Here is a 24,337-nt window from a genome sequence, read left to right as displayed (position 1 = left end):
GGCAGCTGGACATGGACGTGCCATGGGGTTTGGGATGCAAACGTGTTCTGAGTCCTGGCTGCTCCCCTGCCCAGCCCCGAGACCTTAGCAATCTGCCCGGTCTCCTGTCCTTCATCGGCCTCATGGAAACCATGATGCCTGCTGCATGAGTTTTGAGGAAAATTCAATAAGATGAGAACACGGGGACTGTAACGTGCCCTACGAATGTAAGAAAGTTTTCTGCACTCGCTCAGGGCTACGGGGAAGAAAGTCCTGATAGGAACTCGAAGGAGCCTGGGAAGGTGAATGGACCAGGCTCCCTGCCAAGGCTGGTGGTCGCCCTAGAAAACCACCACCACTGCCTCTGGGCACAGGGCAGGCCCCAGGGCGGGCATGCTCGGCGCCTGGGCGGGATGCAGCCCTGCTTTCCAGCCGTGCCAGGCTCATTACTGCTCTCGAGGTTTCAGAGTTTGTTAACATCATTAAAGCCTCCATCCCGGGCAGGGAGCAGCAGGCACAATCATTACAGATGTCTGCGAGAGATGGATTTGGCTGGCCGTGCACGGTGCAGAGTCCTGGGTGTGGGCAGGATTAGCGGGCACGGTAATGGCTCACCATATGCTGGTGCCTGCCATCTATCACTCAGCAATTAGGTTAATGTTGGTTAAAGGGCCCCGCTTAGTCCTGCGATCGGCACCCCTCAGGACTGCGAGGGCCGGAGGATTCCACCACAGGACATTTTCCGGGCGGTGGGACGCAGGTGGAGGCCGCAGCTGAGCTGGTCCTGGGACAGGGGCTCTGTGTGATAGGCACTCAGCTCCGTGTCTCAGACCACCTCCCTCCTATCTGCTGCACCTGTGAACTCAGCCACAGCTGGATGGATGTTAGATGTGTGTGCCCCCCACCGCCACCCTAGGTGCACAGTGCTGGGCTGAAAAGCATCGCCTATGGCAATTTAAGGGAGGTTAGTCAGGGGAGGGCGTGAGGGCACTGGTAGGGGGCCAGGAGTTCAGCTGTTGATGAGCTAGGAGACTTTGGGCAAGTGGCTTTGCTTTCTGCTCCTCAAATGTCTCATCTGGAAAATGGGCATGTAGAACTAGATGATCCCTACAGTCACGTCTGTGGTCCTTCGGATGGCAGAGGAGTAAAGTGTATGCCCCACGGGGCCTTTTCCTCCCACTATTAGAAAGCTCATTGGTGGCACTAATGTGTCTCCAGAAATCCCTGCCAACCAGGAGGAGTCAAGCCTTCGAACGCTGGAGCTCAGTAACTATTGGACAGTGATTTAGTCCAGCTCTTCACTTTATCAGGAGAAAACATGGCCATCTGTTGTCTCCTAATGGTGCGCAGGGAGCCTAGAGCCACCAGAGACACTGGGAGGGGGCAGGGAAGGCAGGCGGCCTCCAGAAATCAAACCACAGGCACTTGGCCCACTGGTAAGGCCTGAAGGAGGAAGTGGTGCACGCACCACTGCCTGTGGCCATCAACAGCCAGGAAGGCAGGGGCGCAGGGCGTTAGCTCTCGGGGCCTTGGGAACCCAGCCAGGTTTTCCCTCCCCCACCCCTCTTCCCACAGCAACCTCAACTCCACCCCAGCATTGCTGCCATGCCTACCCTGTCCCCTTCCCAACAGACACACAGGTCCTTCCATTAGTCCTAGAGGCAGTAAAGTGGAGTGGTCAAAGGCGTGAGCTTTGGAGCGGCTGACGTAGATTTGAATAGGGCGCTGCGGCTTACCAAAGCTGTGGCTACAGTGAGTCACCAGGCATCTTGGAGCCTGAGTTATTGTCTATAAAAGAAGCTCATCAGACCTTCCCGGTAGGAGAGCCTGAGGACACGGGATCCTGTCCTATCGGGTGCCTGCCACAGTCACAGCTCAGTCCAGGGTAGCTCCTGTTACTATTAAGCCACAGAGTCTGCTTTGGCCTGACCCACATTCCTCATTATAACCCTTCCCACTCCCTACAGCTGCCCTTCCTTTCTCCTTGAACTGCCCCTGTCCCTGAGCTCAGAGAACAGCTACCTGCAACAGATACACTCCAGGAGGCGAGCCCTGGGTCCCAGGAAGGAAAAGGATGGGAGTTCGAGGGCATTGAGTTCTTCTGAGACGCTGCCTGATTCCTTAGGACAGTGGTCGGCAAACTGCGGCTCGAGAGCCACATGCGGCTCGAGAGCCGCGGTTTGCCGCTCTGTTGACTAATGGGTTTGCCGACCACTGCCTTAGGACTCTCACCTGTAGACCCTTTTCCGCAGGCCACCACCTCTCTTCTTGCTCACTAGCTGCAGAGGGTCCTCATTCCACCGCTGGGAGAGGGTCAGCTGCAGTGGTCCAGCTCCGGGCTCTCCCTTCCCAGCCCCTGACCCCCCGCATCACTCCTTTCTAGGCGGGGCACTCAGAGCCGACTGCAGCCATTCAGCCTTGGACTCCTGGACAGTGCCCCTCTCCATTCATCCCCTTTCTCCCAGGTGTTTGACATGTAAGGCGTATCTTTTGGGACATGAACCCTGAGCAAAAAAAAAAAATATATATATATATATATATATATATATATATATATATATATATATATATATATATATATATATTCTAGAAAAGGCAGAGTGCCCAGAGGTCCTGGCCCATTGTTAAACGCCCTCCAGGCACAGCTGAAGCCGTTCTAGGCTTTGTCTTCTCCTAGACAGGCCCTGGGGTGGTCCAAGGAGGAACAGATATGCCCATGACCTTCACATATTCTCATGTTTCCTCTCGCCATGATTTCAAGCCTGCCACGGTTCCTTCCTCCTTTTCTTCTGGAGAATCACTTCGGCACAGATTGTCCAAGGGGGGGCGGGGGGCGTGAGGGACAAGAAAGCCCTGATTAGAAGAGAGGGAAGGAGACATACCTGCCCCCTTCTCTTCTGTGCCTCTGGAGCTCCTGAGAGCCCAGCGCGTGGTCTGCAGGGGGGCCCAGCCCCACACAGCAGCAGGCGTTAGGGCCCAGGAGGCAGGTTGAGTGTGGTCACTCCACGCAGGTAGCAGCACTGAGGTCACCACACACAGTGCCATAAATTAGGCTTCTCCGATGCTTTGCTAATGGGGTTTGAGGAGACAGCTACGTGGAAAATACTAACTGATCATCACTAGCATCTCTACTCTGGTTTCATAATTAATGTATTTATTCGTAGCGAAAGGGAAGGGAGAGTAGCCTTCCCTGTGATTCAGTTCTTGCTTGTTGAATCTAATATGCTAAACGTAGCCAGACAGTTATTGCATGTTAAGTAAATATTCGCCAGGAATGAAGTGCTTATTTGGGATTAACTGTGATGAAGGAAATGGAGATCAGCGCCCGCCTTGTGTGCGAGCATGCGGTGTATTTGTTTAATGCAGGTTTTATTGCATCGGAATGAAATCTCTGTTTAGTTACCTTCCTTCCTAGAGAAGCGGTTGAGATAAGCATCGCTGGGTTAAACTCGGATCTTCCCCACCGTGCCAGGATAATGCTGGGGATTAGTGTGGGGCGGGGGAGGGGGTGTCTTTTGCGGACTCCCCACTAAGCAAACCTACCAGGGGTGCGCAGCTGCTCTGAACTCTTAACGTGAGGTTGGGAGGAAAAGAAAATCATTGTCTCTGTCCCCAGGTTCCTTTTTGCTCAGCCTGGTGGGGCCCTTTCCCACGCACCCCACGTCTACCATTCCAGGCAAGAGTTCCCCCAAGAACCCGATTTCTTCAGTCCCACCAGCCACCCACCATTTCTAATCTGTGGCCAAGGCAACCCGCCTCTGGTTGTGCTGCTTGTAACTTATCTCAGGCGCCAGGGAAGTCATCACTGGGGGATATCGATCTGCACTTCATGAGAGAGAATGCTGCATCCCTCTCCTCTCCAGCTCTCTCTCCTGTTAACGCGAGACCTGTCTTCCAACCCCAGGGCTGGGTCCCTGCCTCCCCCAGCGGCTTCGTGCGCTCAGCCCTTGATTAAGTGGGAGTCCAGTGCCCGCCGCTGTCCTAATGAACTCATCTGCCTCCCAGCCCTTCGCCCGCCGCCACAGGACTCCACTCCTCCCGCTGGGCTCCGGGCTCCTGTTCCCGGCTCTCACTATCTCCCCGGATTATCTCTTCTCTTTTGAAAACTCACTGCAGGAAGCAAACCACAATTGAATCAGTTTGGCAAATAGGCCCTCACTCCCTCCTTTAGGGAGAGTTGCAGTGTTGGCTCGTCACATGGGAAAGAACACTCCATTGGGCAGAACCTCTCTGTTGGGCATTCGGTTTATTTCACAAATAGCGGGCAGCCACCCACCCAGTGGTAGGCACTGCACTAGGCACTGGGTACCACACGCTTGTTCAGGGACTTGGGCATTTTGGAGACACACGGGGCTTTAGACATGATTTCATCCAACCTCTCACTGCACGGATGAGAGGCTAAAACCCAGAGAGGAGAAGCCGTTTCCTTAAGGTCACACAGCTCAGATGGGAGAGCAAGCTGAGTCTTGGTTTGTTGGGCACTTGTTGGGAGGCTGTGAGGAGTCATTCATTGTGACGGTGAGCAGCAGCGGCAGAGATGCCAGCTCTTGCCCGGCTTCTCACCGGAAGGTACGCTTTCTTCCCAGGATCGTCTGTGAGATGGGCCACGCCCTCGTGGGGACCACGTCTGGGCCCGTGCGCCTGTGCATTGGCGAGTGCAAACCAGAGTTCATGACCAAGTCCCATCAACAGTACACCTTTGTGGTGAGTGTGGGGTTTCGAGCAGGGCTGCAGGCTCCCAGCAAGGGCACACTTCCTTCTGGACTTCTCCACCCACCTCTTCCCCAGGCAGGCACCACCGCCAGGAGACCAGAAAAGGGAACTTCGGGCCTCGCTTTGCAAGCCTGTCTTTCCGGGTGGGATGGGTGTGTGACTAAGGAGTCTGGGAAGACAGGAGTCCCCCAGAGCCAAAGGTCAGAGTTCTAAACGTGGCCAAATCAGGCCTTTCTTAGAATTCAGATCTTAGAAAGCACCTCCCAGGCTAGGGAGGGGTGGCCCTTTTCCCTGCCGATGTAGTATCTTCACGCCTAATTCAGCCTAATGAGGCCAGAGCGCCTGGAGGACCCAATTAAAAAGGTCTAGATTCACCGCCAGCTTTGTTTTCTGCCAAGGATACTGTAAGTAGGAATTTAGTGCAGGACCGCGTCTTTGTGCGGGATCACGGGCGTGGGGTGTACAAACGAGCTGCTCTGTGTGTTGGTGTGGTTACACGCAAGTAAGCACACATTCACACCTGAAATCATCTCTCCGTGCTCAGGCAACAGGTAGGAAAACCGCAAAGGCCTCCTTTGAGGTGCCTACTGAATCGATAATTTGCCTCCGGGGCCCTCAAGTCTCTTTTCTGACACTTACCTACCTGGCTTCATTAAGAAGTATCAGCACCAGCAGGTGGGGTCAAACTAGCCTAGCTGAGAATTTTGAAAAATCCCTAAACCACAAGATGCTGTTCTCTGCAGCATTTTTACTGCTTATTGTCGGTTCTCCAGTCTCTGCCTTCCTGTCCTGGCGTCTGCACCTTTTTCTTGTACTCTTGTCTCTCGGGCTGGAGAGAACCTCGGCCTATCTGCCTCCGGCCTACCCCATCCTCTACGCAGACAGACAGGGTCTTCTGTGAGAGGCAAACGCAGCAACACCGGATGCAGAGAGAACTGCGGAATGCCAGAGCAGGGAGGAGTGGACTGCCAGCGCAGAGAGGCTTTAGCCCACCCACCTCTTCACAGAGGAGCAAATAAAAGCGCAGGGTGATCCAGAGCCTTGCTGCAGGGCTCATTGCTAGTGAGTGGCTAATGGGGACTAGTCCATGTCTGTGTAGTTGCTCAGTTAAATGCACTTTCCCCTCTGCTCCGCTGCCCTCTGCAGAGGCAGAAGCAAATCCTTTCTGATTCAGGTCGGCTGCCTGATGACATTTCTTCTAAGCTTCAGGCTTAATTTTACAACTTAATGAGCTTACTAAAAAGCCCCAGCCAACGATGGGCCATCCATTCTCCTGGTGCAGGATGGGGAAGCCATGTCTAACATTCCCTTACAGCCCTCTGCACCAGGGACACTGCGGTGTCCTTCACATGCTTAGGGACGCATGGACGGATGTGCATGGCCCTTAATGAAGGACTTTAGCCTCAGAGTGGCCCAATCCAGACAGGCATGCTTTATTCAGCCCTATCGATTTTGTGCCAAAAAAATCAGTACAGGTTCAAGATAGAGAAGCATTTTCAAATTGCTCTCAATTTGTAAACTAATTGATAGATTAGTCAGTGTCACCTCTGCCTTCCCATCAATGTTATGGGCATGAGACTCCCTGGGGAGGTAATTAATTCCAAAGTGTGACCTTTCTGTCTTCCCTGGACATGCCCGGAGCCTCTTATAAAGGATCTCAGCTCCAGGGTGGGCGGAGAGAGTGTGCGGGATTCAAAAGGGCAGGAAAAGTACCTCCACTCTGAGCATGGACATGGTCCCTCCTTCTGTCCTTAAGTCTAGCCTGTGTCCGTCCCTTTGCACAAAACCTGAGCTGTGATCATGTCTCTGCTTCCTCTCAAAGAACCCTTCCGTGCTGTCCCTCAACCCCATCCGTGGCCCAGAATCCGGAGGCACCATGGTGACCATCACGGGCCGTTATCTTGGAGCTGGGAGCAGCGTGGCTGTGTACCTGGGCAACCAGACCTGCGAGTTCTATGGGTGAGATGGGCTCAAAGGAGCACTGGGAGACTGTCCTTGTGTGGCCTGTGCATGCTCACACATGTGTACACATGTTCCTGTGCATGTTCGCACATATGCGCACATATTCACACATGTGTACACATGTTCCTGTGTATGTTCACACATGTTCCGGTGTATGCTCACACATATGCACACATGTTCCTGTGCGCGTTCGCACATATTCACACATGTGTACACATGTTCCCGTGCATGTTCACACATAGGCCTGCCTCCCTCCATGCTGTGTGCTGCATCCTTGACCCAAACACCATTCTGGTCACATAGCACTAGTCCGTTTACACCTCATGTATCACAGGGCTGGATACTTCTGAAAATAATGAGAAGTGAGAGCCCTGAGCTGCTGATGAGAAAGGCCCCCAGGAGCTGTCCAGTCACCATCAGGCCACACATTCATTAGGTCCCCACCATGGTTACTTGAGAAACATGGACATTGCGTGACCTCAGCCCTCAGCAAGCCAGACTCACCCTCAGGGCATCTCTTAGGCCTAAAAAATTGAACACCTGCTATTTGTCAAATACACTGAATGGGGGTGTAGAGAATCCTGAGAGAATTCTTAAAGAATCCATGCATGATAACCCAACTTGCCCAATATTTGATAATCTCCTCCTTGGACCATAAACTGCCTAAGGGCAAGCACTGTCACTTTTTTGCATAATAGGTGCTCAATGAATATTTATGTATTTATTTATTTTTAATTGTTTTTATTGATTTCAGAGAGAAAGGAAGAAGGAGAGAGAGATAGTAACATCAATGATGAGAGAGAATCATTGATCAGCTGCCTCCTGCATATCCCACACTGGGGATCGAGCCTACAACCTGAACATGTGCCCTGAACAGGAATCAAACCGTGACCTCCTGGCTTATAGGTCGACACTCAACCACTGAGCCATGCCGGCTGGGCTCAATGAATATTTATTAACTGACTGACTAGATTCTAAGCATCAGTTAAATAGTCATTTTCTAGAAAAATCCAGAAAAGAGAGTGAAGCCCGTGAAACCCAGCCCCTGCCTCACATTCTCTAATCCCCTTCTCCAGCTGCTTCCTCCTAATCGAACCAGAGTTGGATCTCAGGGAAAGAGGATACTGACAAGGGAGGTGTTCCGTGGTATACAGTACACAGGACCAAGGACATGTCCTGGCCACACCCTTGGACTGAGGCAAGCCCCTTTTCCAGCAGAGGGCACCCCTATTGCCCCTGCCTTTCTTCACAACTCTCCTGCTGTCTCCCCATCAGGCGGTCAATGAATGAGATCGTGTGTGTCTCACCCCCATCGTCCAACGGACAGAGCTGTGTTCCTGTCTTCGTGAGTGTTGACCGAGCCCGTGTGAATAACAGCCTGAAGTTTGAGTACATAGGGGACCCCCAGGTGCAGAGCATCGAGCCGGAGTGGAGCATCGCCAGGTGAGGCATGGCGTGGAGGAATGCACCACGTGGCATCAGCCCCTCAGCCCAAGTATGGCTTGTGAGAGGATCCAGGGGTGAGGTGGTGGCAATTTGAACGTTTACCTAACCTAGCCTCTGCTTGTTCCCAGTGGCCACACACCCCTGACCATCACAGGCTCCAACCTGGATGTCATTCAGGAGCCAAGGATCCGAGTCAAGTTTAATGGCAAAGAATCTGTCAATGTGAGTAACCACTGGTCCACCTGGCCCTTAGCAAACACCACGCATATCAGTGTTTCTTAATGTGATGAGCTCTGTGCCGGGCACTGGAGCGTCTGAACGTAGGTGGCTCAAGACTGAGCCTGGGATCATGTCCCCAAACGCCTGAGCCTGACAATGATTGTTATAATTATGGCATAGTCATTTCTTGTCAGAAGGTGATATAATGAGTGTGTCGACGTAGTGCCTTCTGAGCTTAAGATGCACACAAAAGGGCTCCAGCTGTATGACATGCTCACTCTGAGGTCTGATAAGCAGCAGTGTTGTGAGAGGGGGAAGAAATTCGGACTCCAAATTCAGGTACTTCCGGATCGGAAGCAGGGCACTGCCAATGATTAGCTGAACAACCATGGTCAAGTCACCTGACCTCTCTGATCCTCCATCCCCTGTCACTTCATATGGTGATAAGACTCGTGTGCAGATTGGTCGCCTACAGCCATTGGCCCTCACGAGGTTGGCACTTGACACATGTTAGGCACTGCATGCGAATAATCCCATCCCGGTCGCTAAGAGGATCAGGTTGAACATTTTACTTTACTCCTCTGAGCAGAGCCACGCAATTCAATTTCTTTCATTATGGATTTTTTGTGATTTTAAAGAAGTTTTCTATCATAAGGGCAGAATGTCTGATATGCTATAAATATTTTAGTTTGTTCTAGTGGCTCTTCTTGGCCAATATTTTCTGAAACGTTATTGTATTTATAATTATAGTCCAGGGGATGCTGGCACTATGAATTATGGCCATAATTTTTCAAATGAATTGCTATCATTACTGCTTCGACCTTCGGGGGACTGACGAGGCTGAGATGCAGATGGAGAGGATGGCTCTGTGTCTACCTTCATCTCTGACACATTTCCGAAGTGCTTGGGGCTCCCTTAGGAAACAGAAATGCACTAAATGACAGGATGCTAGAAGGCTAGATCTGGAGGCCCTCGGGGGACATCTGGGGCCGCCCCCTCCTTGTACAGCTGAGGAAACTGAGGCCAGAAAGGAATAAAGACTTGTCCCCAACCATGCAGATGACTGGTGGCAGGACCAAGCTAGATCCCAAATATCTGGGCTCTTTTTTTAAAAAAAATATATTTTTATTTATTTCAGACAGGAAAGGAGAGGGAGAGAGAGATAGAAACATTAATGATGAGAGAGAATCATTGATCAGCTACCTCCTGCACACCCCCCCACTGGGGATGAAGCCGGCCATCGGGGCATGCACCCTGACCGGGAATCGAACCCTGATCTTCTGGTTCATAGGTCGATGCTCAACCACTGAACTCCTTTATAACTAGATCACAAGAGATGCTCCTGGACTTGGCATTCCATCATGCCAGGCGTGGGGACACCTTTTGCAACCTTCTACACACCACGATCCCAGCTTTTGGGGCTAGAGGAGCACATGTTTCCTTATCGCAGGTGTAGAGTGTGACCCCTGGGTAAAGAATCTGTGCCCCAACTCCACTTCCAGACTGAGACCACTGCCCCCAGGAGCTCAGAGACCACCTCCCTCTGTCCAACTCCAGGGCCTACATGAAAAGGAGGAGCGTGAGGGGTAGGAATGGGAATGGCGAGTTCACACTCAGGGAAAATAAAACTCCCCTCATGTTAGGTGCATTTTTAAAATTTAGATTTTATTATTCAGGTATGACAAGGCCAACAGATCAGGAGATGATTGCCATTGGATAGTTTATTAATACTCACAGATCCCGCCCTGGCCGGTTTGGTTCAGTGGATAGAGAGTCAGCCCGTGGACTGAAGGGTCCCGGGTTCGATTCAGTCAAGGACATGTACCTCAGTTTCAGGCTCAATCCCCAACCTTGGTCATGGTGCGTCTCCCTCACATCAATGTTTCTCTCTCTCTCTCTCTGTCTCTCCCCTTCCCTTCCACTCTCTCTAAAAATCAGTGGAAAAATATCCTCAGATGAGGATTAACAAACAACAACAACAACAAAACATAGATCCCAAGAAAAGCGGGGCATGCCATGGGGTTTGGGGATGGGGAGAGGAAGCCGCAGAGTAGGTTAGGAAGCAGAAGGAGAAAAGAAAACTGGGGTGAGAGCCTTTATTTTGGTTTCCACAGGAAGAAACTAGCAAGGTAAGGCAGGCAGGTTTAGGGCCAGTTTGGATCATGATCATTTCAATGGGCTGTAGGGCAGAGGGGCCCTAGTTGTCTGGCGCCCAGCCCTGGTAGAGTTAGGGAAGGTGGATAGTTGCCCACAGTGTGAAAGGAGGTGGTTGGGGTGTGGGCTCTGATTAGCTGTTTGCATTAGAAAGCATGCTCTAGCAGGCAGCACACTGTTGACGGTCCCTAGAAATTGCCGAGTCTGAGGAGGGGCAGTCCCTCCAGAGTCAGCCAGGCCCCAGATGTGAAAGCATCAGACACAGACAGTAAAAGGCATGGTTCACATGGCACAGAGGGATTTGGGAGAGGGAGGATGTGCCTGACAAGGTCGGCCTTCAAGGCTGACGCCCAGTCCCGGGGAAGCCACTGAAGAGAAGCCTGGGCTGGGGCCCTCAGCTTCAGTAGTGACCTGCCTGGGGTCTGCAGGCGGGCAGATGGAGAGGGGGGGCCTGCTCCACAGTGGGAAGCCCGTGAACTCTGCCCTGGGCCTTCTCAGGTTGGTGGGAGAGAAGCGCTTGGCCCCTCAGCCCAGCCTGGGCCCCATGGCAGCCTCAGCGACTGGGGCCTCTCCTTGCCTTTGGGCCATGAAGCAGCCCCGAGTGAGAAGCGAGAAGGGCCAAAGCCAAGGCCGCAAAACCCCAAGGAATGTTTGGCAAACAAAATGCCGATGCAGCACGGGGCAGGAAGCAAACAGAGGCCGCTTGTTTGGGAGTGATCTGCTTGTTCCTGGAGGAGCCCAGTCTGGGGAACTGGAAAGAGCAGGGAAGAAGGTGGGGTGGTGTGGGGTGGGGAGGGAAGAGAGGCACCCTGGCTGTGTGTCTGCCCGCAAAGCCTGGGGTTTCAGTCTCCGTGGCTCAACTCCACCCTTTGACTGCACCCCCATTTTTTTCCCGCCAGAGTGTCCCCAGCTGGAACATGAAAGGGACTTTGGGCTTCTAAGGGCTGCTGAAGTGTGAGCTGGAAAGGGTGGGAATGGGGACTGACCTCCAAGATGGCAGGAAGCCCTCGGTGAGCTGTTGATTGAAACGCAAATGGCCTCCGGGAGCAGAGGGTTAACGCTTGGCCTTGGAGCTCTGACCTCATCTCGGTGCCAGTGGCAGCCTTTTTGCAATTTCACACACGGCCTTGTTTTCGGAGCACAAAGTCCATGTATGTGTATGTTGGCCAGACACACATGTGCGGACCTGCCAGGACAGTGTGTACTTGAGCAGGCCGAGTTCTCACGGATGCCCTTGGCTGTTGCTGGGACACCGTGGCTCCCAAAACCGAAACTGAGCCGGGAGCGAGGAGTCCAGGTTTCTTCCCAAGCCCCACTTGGGTCCTGCAATGGTTTCTTCATTCCAGCTGCGGCCTCGGGCAGCCCCAGTTCTAACCCGGAGGAGAGCATGACACACCTCATGCTAAGGAGGGGTCAGCCCAGCTAGGATTTTATTTGGGAGACCAGAGTCCACCAATAAAGAAAGGACATTGCGAACTCGGTATCAATACCAAGGTTACATTCCCTCGAAGTTAGAGGACTTGGTTGAAAAAGAAAGAGATTCTATGTAGAACATTTAAAGAGCTGAAGACTCCTTTTCATGAATCAATATAGTCAATAAACATTAACTGAACACCTACTATGTGCTGGCAAAGTGCTTATCTCACACCATGTCCTTCTCCCCCCCAGATCCCCTCCATACTCACACTCACATCCAGCACTGCATCCCACGTTTTCCTTAAACTTCTATGTTCTCATCCTGGGCTTTTGCTAGATTTGTTCCCCTCTCCCTCCCTCTCCTTGTCTAGGTAAGTCCCACTCATTCTTCAGATTAAATTTCATTCATTTCTTCCCAGGGGAAGCTTCCGTGAGCCCTTGTCACTCACACACATGCTCATGGCCACACACTGACAGTTGCCTGTACTTGGTACCACCCCACCAGGACCTTCCTCATATCCATTCGTGCCCCTCCTGTGTTCCCTGTCCTCTGCCAGGACTATATCATGCTTGAATCGTTCGTCTTCCCCTGTAGACTGTGACTATTCACTAGGTAGCCCCAACTCCTAGCCAGCACCTGCCACAAAGGAGGCGCTCAAGCAATGTTGGTGAATGAATGAATGAATGAATGAATGAATAAGGTTAAAATGCAACCCCCAAAATTAGTTTCACAGCCCTTTTCCTCAAGGGGTTCATTAGCTAATGAAGATAAGCAGTAGCCTAATAGTAATGGCCAAAGCAAGCAGCGGGTGGGAGGGGCCCCACAGACCTCCGGTCACTCGCTAGGCATTTGAATGCTGCTCTCTGGGCCTCGTAGGTGTGTAAAGTTGTGAACAACACCACCCTCACCTGCCTGGCACCCTCTCTGACCACGGACTACCGGCCCGGCCTGGACACTGTGGAACGGCCAGACGAGTTTGGCTTTGTCTTTAACAATGTACAGTCCTTGCTCATTTACAATGACACCAAGTTCATCTACTACCCCAACCCAACCTTCGAACTACTCAGCCCCACTGGAGTCTTGAATCAGAAGCCGGGATCCCCCATCATTCTGAAGGTAGGAACGTGGGGAGGGCGGGGAGGGTAGAGAGCATCCTCTCTCCTTGCCTTTTATATTCTCTTTTCTACACAGGACAGACTCACAAAGCTGGCCTCTCCCTGTAAAGGGAGCTTATTTGTAGGTATTGGCCTAGCGGGCGATATACAGGGAGGGGCAATGTCGCTTTACAGTTGTGAGTATGCGGAGCACAGAATTTATTCTTGTGTTATTGATTATTATTCTATTCTTTTCCATACCAACAACTGTCAGCCCACCTTTGCCCCACCCTGTATCTTGCACCTGGGATTCCTAAGAAACACTTTAGATATTGCTGCTTGTTCTGGTGAGCTTTGGGACCCGAAAGGGCTGCCGTGAAGTTGAAAGTAACCATTGCCTTTCTTGACCGCTGTTGTGGCCGCTGTAACCTGCGCACATATTTCAGGAGGTCGCGTCCCTGGGACAAGTGTTTTGGTAGTCCCCCACTCCCATTGATACCTGAGGTGTATTTTTCACTTGTTTAGTGTTCTGTCTCCCCTTCCTCTCTCTCTCCTACTCTCTTCCTCCTCCTTTCTCTCCTCCGTCCGCTTTCTCTCTTTCCCTCTAAATTGTGGCTGTTTGAAGTCCTCTCCCAAAACTTACCAGGGAGTCACCCACTGGTCTTTGCACTGCTGCCCTTCCCTCCTTAATCTACCCAGTGGTCAGCAAACCACGGTTTGCCGCTCTATTGACTAATGAGTTTGCCGACCACTGATCTATCCCCTTCACCTTTTTTTTTTAAAAAAAAGGCAATTAACTTCTGAGCGCATGTGTCAATTATCCCTATTAAGATGACTGTTATCTACAGGGCAAAAACCTCTGCCCTCCTGCCTCTGGAGGCGCCAAACTCAATTACACGGTGCTGATTGGAGAGACCCCGTGTGCCGTCACCGTGTCCGAGACACAGCTCCTCTGCGAGCCCCCCAACCTCACGGGGCAGCACAAGGTCATGGTGAGTGATCCCTCTTCTTCATATTATGTCCTCCCCTCTTCGCCGTGCATATGTGATCGATTGGTCATAACAAAGGCTCTCTCTTCCTCCTAGTCCAGTGGTCGGCAAACTCATTAGTCAACAGAGCCAAATATCAACAGGACAAGGATTGAAATTTCTTTTGAGAGCCAAATTTTTTAAACTTAAACTTCTTCTAACGCCACTTCTTCAAAATAGACTCGCCCAGGCCGTGGTATTTTGTGGAAGAGCCACACTCAAGGGGCCAAAGAGCCGCATGTGGCTCGCGAGCCGCAGTTTGCCAACCACGGTCCCAGTCCATATCCCTCTCCACGTCCTGCATTAAAACGGGAAATGGGTAGCAGTTGAGAACACAGGAACTGGGGGCAGGGGGCCAGATAATCAGCAGGATGTTGTTGTGAATATGGACTGCCCTGTGCGGTTGTGGCCTCTCGTGTCCCTTCTGAAACGATGAGGACCCGATGGCGTGCCAGGGCTCTGCAGCATCTGTGTGTGTGCCATGTGCAGGTCCACGTGGGCGGGATGGTGTTCTCTCCGGGCTCGGTGAGTGTCGTCTCAGACAGCTTGCTGACCCTGCCAGCCATCGTCAGCATCGCAGCGGGCGGCAGCCTCCTCCTCATCATCGTCATCATCGTCCTCATCGCCTACAAGCGGAAGTCTCGAGAAAACGACCTCACACTGAAGAGGCTCCAGATGCAGATGGACAACCTGGAGTCCCGTGTGGCCCTGGAGTGTAAGGAAGGTGCGTGGAGGCACTTTGGCGCAGCCTGGACCCCTCTGTCTTTAGCGAACTTACTACCTCCCTCTTACCAACAGCGCTCATCTTTACGTCCCTCCTCCCCACCCAGCCATTGTGCTCTGCTTTGACCTCTGTTTCCTGTGCCCTCGGGACCAGAGACGTCCTGTTAGTGCCCACAGTGAGGCCCAGGCCCGATCACATTGTTCTGTCCCCTGTGCCCTGACACGGGCCTCAGTCTGGCTGCCTTCATCTCCCTCTCAGGGCCTCGGGCTCCCTCCATCAAAATCTCAGCACCCCGAGCCCCCCTGTGGGAGTGCCTGGCCCCTTTTGCGGAAGGCCCTGGGCATGTAGAAGGGGCAGCAGCAGGAACGCCGGAGCATCTCACCTGCCTCCCACTCCAGGGTTTGTTTTCCTTCCGAGCAGCAGGCTGAGCGCTCTGAAGCCGCGCTTGCTGGTGTCCTTGGCCATGGACGTGTGTGGGAGTGGAGAGTGTGTGTTTTTCCATCTCCGGTCTCCCACGCAACCACAGCCGCAAGGCAATGAATGTACCTGGCGTCCCCGGGGGCTGAGGACCCAGTGAGCTCTCTGAGTAAACATTTCCATTAGGAATCAAAACATTTCTTCTTTTGCTGCAAACGTCAGGATCAGAAACAAGCCCTCTGCTGGATGAGAGGGGAGAGCTGGGCCGAGCAAAGGTGGTCAAGGGCTCCTCCCGGTGCCAGGGCTGGGGAGGAGGGGAGAGGAGGGTACCAGGAGACAGGCCTGCCACCAAGGGGGTGCTCCCCTGTTGGTTGAGGCCCTAATGGCCAGGGTGCCCCCAGGCTGGGTTTGGTTTGGTTCTCAGTTTCTCATGTATATGCGTGTGTGTGTATATGTGTGTGTGAAAATACACGTAGCATAAACTTTACCATTTTAACCCTCACTGTCTCTACACCCCAGGGCTCTCCCCTCCTCCCATTCCGTGGCATTAAGTACATTCAGGTTGTGCAGCCATCACCACCATCCATCTCCAGAACTTTCTCAATCCCAACTAAAACACTGTATTCACTAAGCAGTAACCCCCTCTGCTCAGCCCTTGGCAACTGCCATTCTACTTTCTGTCCCGTGAGATTGACAACTCTAGGGACCTCACATAAGTGGAATCATATGGTACTAGTCCTTTTGTCCCTGACTTACTACACTTAGCCCAGTGGTTGGCAAACTGTGGCTCTGTTGACTAATGAGTTTGCCGACCACTGGGATAGGGGCTTAATCACAAGGAACAACAACAGCCTGTAATTATTGGAATCAAGAATCTAGGTCGGCAAACCGCGGCTTGCGAGCTGCAGTTTGCTGACCACTGACTTAGCCTAATGTCTTCATAATCCGTCCATGTTGAAGCATGTGTCAAACTATCATTCCTCTTTAAGGCTGAATAATATTCCACTGACTCTATAGACCACGTTTTGCTTCTCCATTCGTCTTCCACATTTGGGTTATTTCCACCCCAATATTGTAAATAATGCTGCTGTGAACATGAGTGTACAAGTATCTGTTCAAATTCCTGCTTTCAGTTCTTTTGGGTAGATACCTAGGAGCAGAATTGCTGGATCACATGGTAATTCTATGTTTAATTTTTTAAGGAACTGCCTAATTGTTTTCAAAAGTGACAGCACCTATTTGCATTCCCACCAGCAATATGTGACAGTTCCAATATTTTCACATCCTTGCCAACATTTGTTATTTTCCATTTTTTTTGTAATAGCCACACTATCTCGTGGCGGTTTCAATTTTTATTGTCCCCCAAGCTTTTGCATCTTGGTGTATTCTCTTGCTTGAAAAGGGGATCAAAGCTTCCTGTTTTGGTCATTGCTTGGCCACTTACCTCTTTCAGCTCCTGTAGCACCTGCATGACAGGTCATGGCATTCTTCCTTTTTCTTGTCATACGTACAAAGAAAATTCAAAATTACAGATAAGCACAGAAAAGGAAATAACATAGAAATCACCCATATTCCCACCACCTATGAAAGGCAGCCTGGAGAGAATCCACCCCCTCTGGAGATGTACCCCTATAACTCTCCCTCTCTGTACCCCCAGCTTCCCCTCCTTCTTCACAGACTTCTTCTCCCACTTTCCCCTTTCTGCTGGGGTTCCCGTCCTGAGCCTCCCTGTCTCTGCTGCCCTTCCGTAGCTTTTGCTGAACTCCAGACAGACATCATTGAGCTGACCAGTGACCTGGACCGCTCAGGAATCCCCTACCTGGACTACCGTACCTATGCCATGCGCGTCCTGTTCCCCGGCATCGAGGACCATCCTGTCCTGCGGGAGCTGGAGGTAACACCCGCCTCCCTGGCCCAGCCACACAGTAGGGACGCAGCACCTGGGTGTCCTAGGACAGGCCAATGGGGCCCGGCAGCTCAGAGAAAAGTGAGGAGGGGAAACAGCTGGTAACAGCGTCACCCCCAACAGGCACATTTCCAATCAGGGAGGTCACGACCAGGGGGGCACCCAGGCTCTGGGGTGATTCCAAGGGAAGGCTCATTGTTTGTCATTTTTAAGTGAATAACTGAATTAATTAAGTACAATTCGGCCTCATTTTCCAATGGATTTAAGGTGGCTTAGGGAAAGACGTAGGGCTCTGTGAGGTTTGTTTGTTCGTTTGTTGGATGTCTTACCGAAGATGATAAATCAGGACAGAGATGAAGGGGAGACTAGTAAACGAGCGGGTTTTGCAGGGTGTCACCAATCATATCCTTGGGAGAATCAGATGGAATGCATCTGCACCAAGGGCCCTGCCTGGAGCCCAACCCTCCCAACCCAGGAGAAGGTCCAAGCAGACTGTGGGCTTCAGACTGGCCATGCCTACATCCTCATGGGTGGGGCGAAGACCCTCAGGGAGAGCCGGGCCAGGAGGCCAGGAGCTGTCCTCTGAGGGTGCCCCCGCCCCGCCCACCCAGGTGCAGGGCAACGGGCAGCAGCATGTGGAGAAGGCGCTGAAGCTCTTCGCCCAGCTCATCAACAACAAGGTCTTCCTGCTGACCTTCATCCGCACCCTGGAGCTGCAGCGCAGCTTCTCCATGCGCGACCGCGGCAACGTGGCCTCGCTCATCATGACCGGCCTGCAGGGCCGCCTGGAGTACGCCACCGACGTGCTCAAGCAGCTGCTCTCCGACCTCATCGATAAGAACCTGGAGAACAAGAATCACCCCAAGCTGCTGCTCCGGAGGTGAGCTGAGGCCAGGCCGGGAGGGCGGCGGGTATGAACAGGGACCCTGCCTGTGAGAGCAGGTCCCGTAGATAGTACCAGAGGGTTCCCCCCAGAAAGGCCTGTGTCCGCACATCCCACAGAACAGAATCCATCTCCCAGGCACTGTGGGGGGTCTGCAGCTGCTAAAGCTGATGGAGAAGCACAGGCCTTGGCTCGGATCTGGGCTTGAACTCCAGATCCACCACCTGCTGGCTGTGTACACGTGGATCAGTGACATGGCCTCTGCCATTTAGTTTCCTCGGGATAAGATGACACTGAGAGCACCTCTTTCACCATCTCTGTCCCTCCCTGTGTGTCTAGACCTGTGCTGTCCAACATGGTAGCCACATGTGACGATCCATTACCATGAAACAAAATGTATCATTCAGGGTCCATTACGCTAGCCGCATTCCACCGGTGTCACCACATACGGCCAAAGAGAGCATTTCCATCCAGCAGAAGGCCCTACTGGACCGCAGCAGCCTAGAGATTTGGTGTGGCCTGTGCCTCCCAGGCCCAGCATCTGGGATCTGCATCACCAGCATCCACCACATGCCCCCTCCCCAGTTGGAGGCCTTGGGGCCCATCCCTAGAGCTCACCCTCTTGAGCTCTGGGAAGCAGAGCACAGCTTTGGAATGCACCACGCCTATGTCGCTGCCTTCCCTTCAGCCTCCTCCAAGCGAGGGCACAGGCTTCCAGGCCCCACGTGGGGCGAGAAGGGAGAAAGAATGGCTTTGTTATATGACGACTGGGCCCCTATCCTGCCAATCTGAGCATTAGCAACTCTCACTAAGAACCGTTGTCTTTAAATTAGAGCTAATCTCAGGCACAATGCAGGAGAGGGCGCTGGGAGGGGCCAGGGAGAGAGCTGCAATTTCTCCCGCAAAGGCACTCGCTCCCAGGCCCCGATCGCTGAGCAGCCTGGCAAATGCCTGGGATTTACTGCAACCAGAGGGTATAATTTGCACCACGTGCAGATTAAAAGCCCCTCCACGTCCCCATCGCTGAAGACCTGTCACAACTGCTTTGTTCCTTCCCAAGCCCCCAGACCTGCAGCCCAGGATGGGGGTGGAGACGGGTGGTGCTTACAGAAACAGGTCCCCCGTCAGTGAAACACACACACTGCTCTCTACCAGAGGGGCTGGGATCCAGACCTCACCTGTCCCCAGTGACCCTACCTGGCAAGATACCAGGTGGTATTCTTAGCACTTCACATCTTTAACTCATTCAACCCTGACAGCGATCCTGTGGGATAGATGATGATGATTTAGAGATGGGGAAACAGAGCTCAGAGAGGTGAGCTCACTGGCCCTAGGTCGCACGGCCAGTACATGGCAGAGCCAGGATTTGAACCCAGGCAGTCTGACTCTGAGTGTTGGAGGGTAGGTAAAGGTACCTTCTAAACATGCGAACTAGAGTACAGTACTCAGGCATGCAAGCAATCCCAGAGGGACAGGGGACTTCATGACCTGAGGCCAGGAGGGAGGAGGGAGAAATGGTTCTTTATAGCCCTGGGGGGTGGGGTACTGGGCACCTTTATCTGCAGACGGCAGCACCACTCCTTCATCACATTTGAGACCCAGAAAGAAGAACTCTCTGTCTGCCCAAGGTCCCACTGTGGTTACTGGCTGAGTTTGCTGGGACCCAGGTGTCCCGGCTCTCAGCCCTGTGTCTTCCGTGCCCCCAGCAAACCAGGCCCTGCCCTGAGACCGCTCCTAAAGGTCTGTCCCTGTCCCTTTTCCCTCCCCAGGACAGAGTCAGTGGCTGAGAAGATGCTGACCAACTGGTTTGCCTTCCTCCTGCACAAGTTCCTGAAGGTGAGTGGGAGTGAGACAGAAGCTGCAAATGAGAGCAAGATGGGGTGCCACTCCTCTGGGCTTGCCCCCGGGGCTGCATGGGGACCGCTCAGGAGCAGGGCCCCACCTGGTGGTCGGGAGAGGAGGGAGGAGGCTGGTGCTGCCACACGCCCGCCCCGCCTGTGCCCACAGGAGTGTGCAGCGGAGCCGCTCTTCATGCTCTACTGCGCCATCAAGCAGCAGATGGAGAAAGGCCCCATCGACGCCATCACGGGCGAGGCCCGCTACTCCCTGAGCGAGGACAAGCTCATCCGCCAGCAGATCGAGTACAAGACCCTGGTGAGGAGGCCCGGAGCTGGGGGACAGCGCCAACCTCCTGCCCTGATCTCTACTTCACCCTCTGACCACACAGCCAGTCTGAGGGGGTCAATAAAGAGGCCAGGAGACTGACCGGCCTGGGAGCAAGTCCAAGGGCAGGCAGACCACCTGGGTGCCTTCTCGCCATCTCAGTTGGTGGGCCCAAAGTGCTCTCGGTGCCTCAGTTTACCCTAGATAATATAGGGTAGAGAGAAAATATCACCCGCCCTTAGGTATGAGGAAATTGGCATCATGGGAAAGAGCGTGAGTCTGTGGATTCCTAATAGAGAGGTTTCGGGGAAGGAGCCATCTTGGAAGCCAGGATGCTTGGGTCCAGGATCACAGCAACCCCCAGCCATCCAGGAGCTAGAAAGTCGAGTCCCGGTTCTCTGAGAAAGAAGAGGCGGGCAGAATGGCTCACGTTGTTGTTGGCAGATGGCAGGGAGGTGAACGAAAGTGAAGCACAGACAGAGAGGCACCCCAACTCCCCAGGAAGGGAGGAGGCCTTGGAAAGAGATCCCTGGACTCCTCCCTCAATTCCCTCCTGCTCCCCCTCTCTGGCCACTTGCAGATCCTGAACTGCGTCAACCCCGACAACGAGAACAGTCCGGAGATCCCAGTGAAGGTGTTAAACTGTGACACCATCACGCAGGTCAAGGAGAAGATCCTCGACGCCATCTACAAGAACGTGCCCTACTCTCAGCGGCCGAGGGCCGTGGACATGGACTTGGGTAGGAGGCCTGGCTTGGAGTCAGGGGCAAGGGTGGGCAGGGCGGCTTCCAAGGAGGGCATTTGGGCTGTGGCGTGATTGGGTCCTGCCCAGTGAGGGGCAACCTGAACTACTGTTCAGATGGGGCCACCTTTGGTGAGGCCCACACTTCTGCCCAGTGTTCTGGGCCCCATAGAGGCCTAGAGGCCTTAGGTGCTACCATGGCACCAGCTCGAGGGAGCTGGGGTTGCAGGTCCCTAGAGAAGGTAGGACTGGGTGATCCTGGCTGGCGGCCCCCACCCCCTCACAGTGACCTGCACCACCCCTCCACCCAGAGTGGCGTCAGGGCCGCATCGCCAGGGTCGTGCTGCAAGATGAGGACATTACCACCAAGATCGAGGGTGACTGGAAGCGACTCAACACACTGATGCATTACCAGGTGAGGGGGCGGGGGGGCTCTCGGTGTGGGAGGGGGCTTCGCTTCAGGACCTTCATCCCAAATGTCCCCTCCCCTCCAAGGTTGGCTCCTAGGCCCTGAAAAGCCTAAAAGGGGTTTTCTGATCTTTCCTTTTCCCCTTCTCCCGGATCCTAGAGCAGTGATTCTCAGCCACGGCTGCCCCTTAGAATTACTGGGGGAACTTAGCAAACACATGAGCACCAGGCCCACCTGAGAAACTGACTAACTGGCCTGGGGGAAGGCCAGGCATTGCTATCCTGGAGGCCCTGCACCTGCAGGGAAATTGCATGTTGTAAAGTCCACCTGGAAGGTAACCACTGTCGGTGGTGCCTGCGCGTTCATCATGGGCATCTGCAAAGGCAGCTTACGCTTCTCGCTAGCAGCCGAGCAGGAAATTGGATAGACTTGTCTTCAGGTCCTACATTCTGCCACTTGCTCGCTGACGTCCTTGGGGAAATTATTGAAGCTCTCGTCCTCCTTATCTGTAAAATAGGGTTAACGGTGATCGCTGCCCCAAAGTCTTGTGGAATAGGTTAAATACAGTATTTAGCACACTGGCAGAACTCAACTGCCTGTTGAATGAGCAATTTAAAAAAAAAAAATCCCAGCCCTCCTTGGTTTGGTTCAGTGGATAGAGCTTTAGCTTGTGGACTGAAGGGTCCTGGGTTCGATTCTAGTCAAGGGCATGTACCTCAGTTGCAGGCTCGATCCCTGGCCTTGGTCAGGGCGAGTGCGAGAGGCAACCAACTGATGTGTCTCTCACATCGATGTTTCTCTCTCTGTCTCTACTCCTCCCTTCCACTCTCGCTAAAAAATCAATGGAAAAATATCCTAGGGTGAGGATTAACAACAACAACAACAACAAAACAAAAAAAACCATTTTAAAGAAAATATAACTTTAAAAAAAATCTCAGCAAAAGAACAAAAGATCCAGGAGGTGTCCCCTCCTCCTTTCCCTCCCACGGTAACCACTCGGGGCTCGGGCCTCTGTAAGAGTAAGCACAGGTAGGCAGGTTGGGATTCAGGAAAAATTATAAAATAGAAGCTGAAAATGAGAGACACCAAGGGAAATTAAACCAACCAGAGGAAGTGCCTGAGGCTGCCAGGCCCGCTGGGACTGCCTGACTAATAACATCCTCCTATGCCCACGCCTCACATGGGAGGGTGCAGGGGGCTGGCAGGCTCGGCTCTGAGGCACCGAGTTACCAATGACCAGGAGACTAGGGACCTTCACAGCCACAGGAGCTGACTGGGTGCCTCCAGGGGCACTGGGGAAACCCCGAGCAGCTCTTCTCCAGGCTGCATCCCCGCCCCAGATAGGAGGAGTGTGCTGTAGTGGGAAGAGAAAGGGCTTTGCAACCTATATTTATTGAAATCCCTGCTTCCCCACTCACCGGTGGTGTGGCTTTAATCTCTCCGAAACTCGGGCTTCTCATCTGTATGATAGAAATAACAACCCGACTTGTGAAGGCAGTTGGAAGAATTAGAAACAATAGGTGAGGTGCCCAGGATGCAGACTCACGTCCATGGAGCCACAAACATTCGTGTTGATCCACCCACCCCTGCTTCACGGTGCTTAATGTATTCTGCAGAACAGTTGTAATGAACCAATTTGAGCTGGAGAAGGAAGTGCCAAGCAGAATAGCATCACGCCCCCGAATTATTAGTGTCTCCAGGGCAGGCGTGGAGCCTCTCTTCTCTGCCTGTGGTGCCCTAACGCTGTGACTGGGCTGTCCGTCCAATGGCTCTCGATCAGGAGAATGGAATATTCTGTTCTTACAGTGCTCACCACACAAAGCACTTCCAATTCCCTGATGCCATTTATCATTCATGTATTCATTCACTCCTCAAATATTTACCTAGCTTTACGGAGTGCTAAGCACTTCCCACCTGCCACCCCTGAGTGACAGGGGACCATGGGGATTATTCCTCCCTTTGGGGGCCGGTGACGATGCTGCTGCTCATAATAACAGCACTAATGCCAACTCTCACCGAGTGCTCGCTGGGCACCAGGCCCGGCCCGCAGCCTTTCCTGGCCCAGCTCCTTTAATCTGCACAACAAACCTAGACAAGATGATTATCCCCTCGGACAAAAGAGACAACTGAGGCACGGAGCGGTGAAGTGGCTTTCTTGGAATAATGTAGCCAGGAAGTGGCAGAGCCAAGGTCAGACCTAGCCAGGCATCCTGACCATGAACTTGCACTGCCTGTTGGTCAAGAGAAAGACTGAGGACGGGAGATTTGGTGACGAGACCTTGAATTGAGCCGAACTGTGCTCATTTGGGCATCTTGTGAACCTTCCTTTAGGTGACAACAAGTGGTAAACAACAGGTAATCTGTCCTTTCTGGGAGGGTAACCCCTGCCCCCAGGCTTTCGAAGCATCATTTCTAGGCCATCAGGGGCAAGGAGAGTTCCTGACAGACAGAGTGGAGAGTTCCCCCTGGTTCCAGACCTGGTGCTGATGCTGCAAACTGCTGGAGGTCCTGAGGGCTGCCCGGCTGGACATCAGGGAGCTTGGCACCTCTCAGGCCCATGCCCTGGCAGGACCCTGCAGCCTTAGGCCATCAGGTCAAAGACTGCCCTCCAGTTACCCTCCCTGGAGCCAAAGGTCCTTGGAGCTCCTAGGGTAGAAAATCTGCATAATCTTAATTAACGGAGAGACGTTAACATCTTCCTAGGCTCCTGCAGATTTATGGGGAGGGTAAAATTAACCACCACCACTAAAACCAGCTATCAGGGAATCTCGTTAGCACTAATGTTCATTTATAGTTCGACTTCCCAACATCTAATTCTTTTTTGGTGGGAGAGAAGGACTGACAATTTAAGACCCAGAAAGATGGTTTTACGACTGGTGCAGCTATAAATCAAACTTATAAAGTTCATAAAAATTGTTAAAATAAAAAATGGTTTAATAGGAATGTTTTATGGCCCATAACATTATTATAGCTATTTTATTCCCTCTGCGTTAGGGGTTTAATTGGATCATCACAATTCTGGGGATTCTCCGTTTTTATTGGATGGAGGGTGATCTTAAATCACAATGGCCCCAAATGTCT

At 52.7% G+C, this 24,337-nt stretch overlaps 1 protein-coding gene across 1 annotated transcript in view; it reads left to right on the top strand.

The window, feature by feature from the left end:
- PLXNA2 (plexin A2) overlaps window positions 1–24,337 on the top strand; it is a 208,415-nt gene that overhangs the window by 174,796 nt on the left and 9,282 nt on the right. The window contains exons 14-26 of the mRNA XM_080648776.1: window positions 4,566–4,683; window positions 6,515–6,651; window positions 7,930–8,097; window positions 8,229–8,322; window positions 12,767–13,006; window positions 13,833–13,976; window positions 14,502–14,736; window positions 16,905–17,047; window positions 17,671–17,939; window positions 19,712–19,778; window positions 19,950–20,096; window positions 20,686–20,845; window positions 21,159–21,262. Of these exons, the coding sequence (XP_080504902.1) occupies window positions 4,566–4,683; window positions 6,515–6,651; window positions 7,930–8,097; window positions 8,229–8,322; window positions 12,767–13,006; window positions 13,833–13,976; window positions 14,502–14,736; window positions 16,905–17,047; window positions 17,671–17,939; window positions 19,712–19,778; window positions 19,950–20,096; window positions 20,686–20,845; window positions 21,159–21,262 (2,026 nt within the window). The remainder of the gene's footprint in view (window positions 1–4,565; window positions 4,684–6,514; window positions 6,652–7,929; window positions 8,098–8,228; window positions 8,323–12,766; window positions 13,007–13,832; window positions 13,977–14,501; window positions 14,737–16,904; window positions 17,048–17,670; window positions 17,940–19,711; window positions 19,779–19,949; window positions 20,097–20,685; window positions 20,846–21,158; window positions 21,263–24,337) is intronic.

Source organism: Plecotus auritus (genome assembly GCF_963455305.1).
Source record: "Plecotus auritus genome assembly, chromosome: 12".
Taxonomy (NCBI): domain Eukaryota; kingdom Metazoa; phylum Chordata; class Mammalia; order Chiroptera; family Vespertilionidae; genus Plecotus; species Plecotus auritus.
This window is presented reverse-complemented; position numbering and strand designations above follow the sequence as displayed.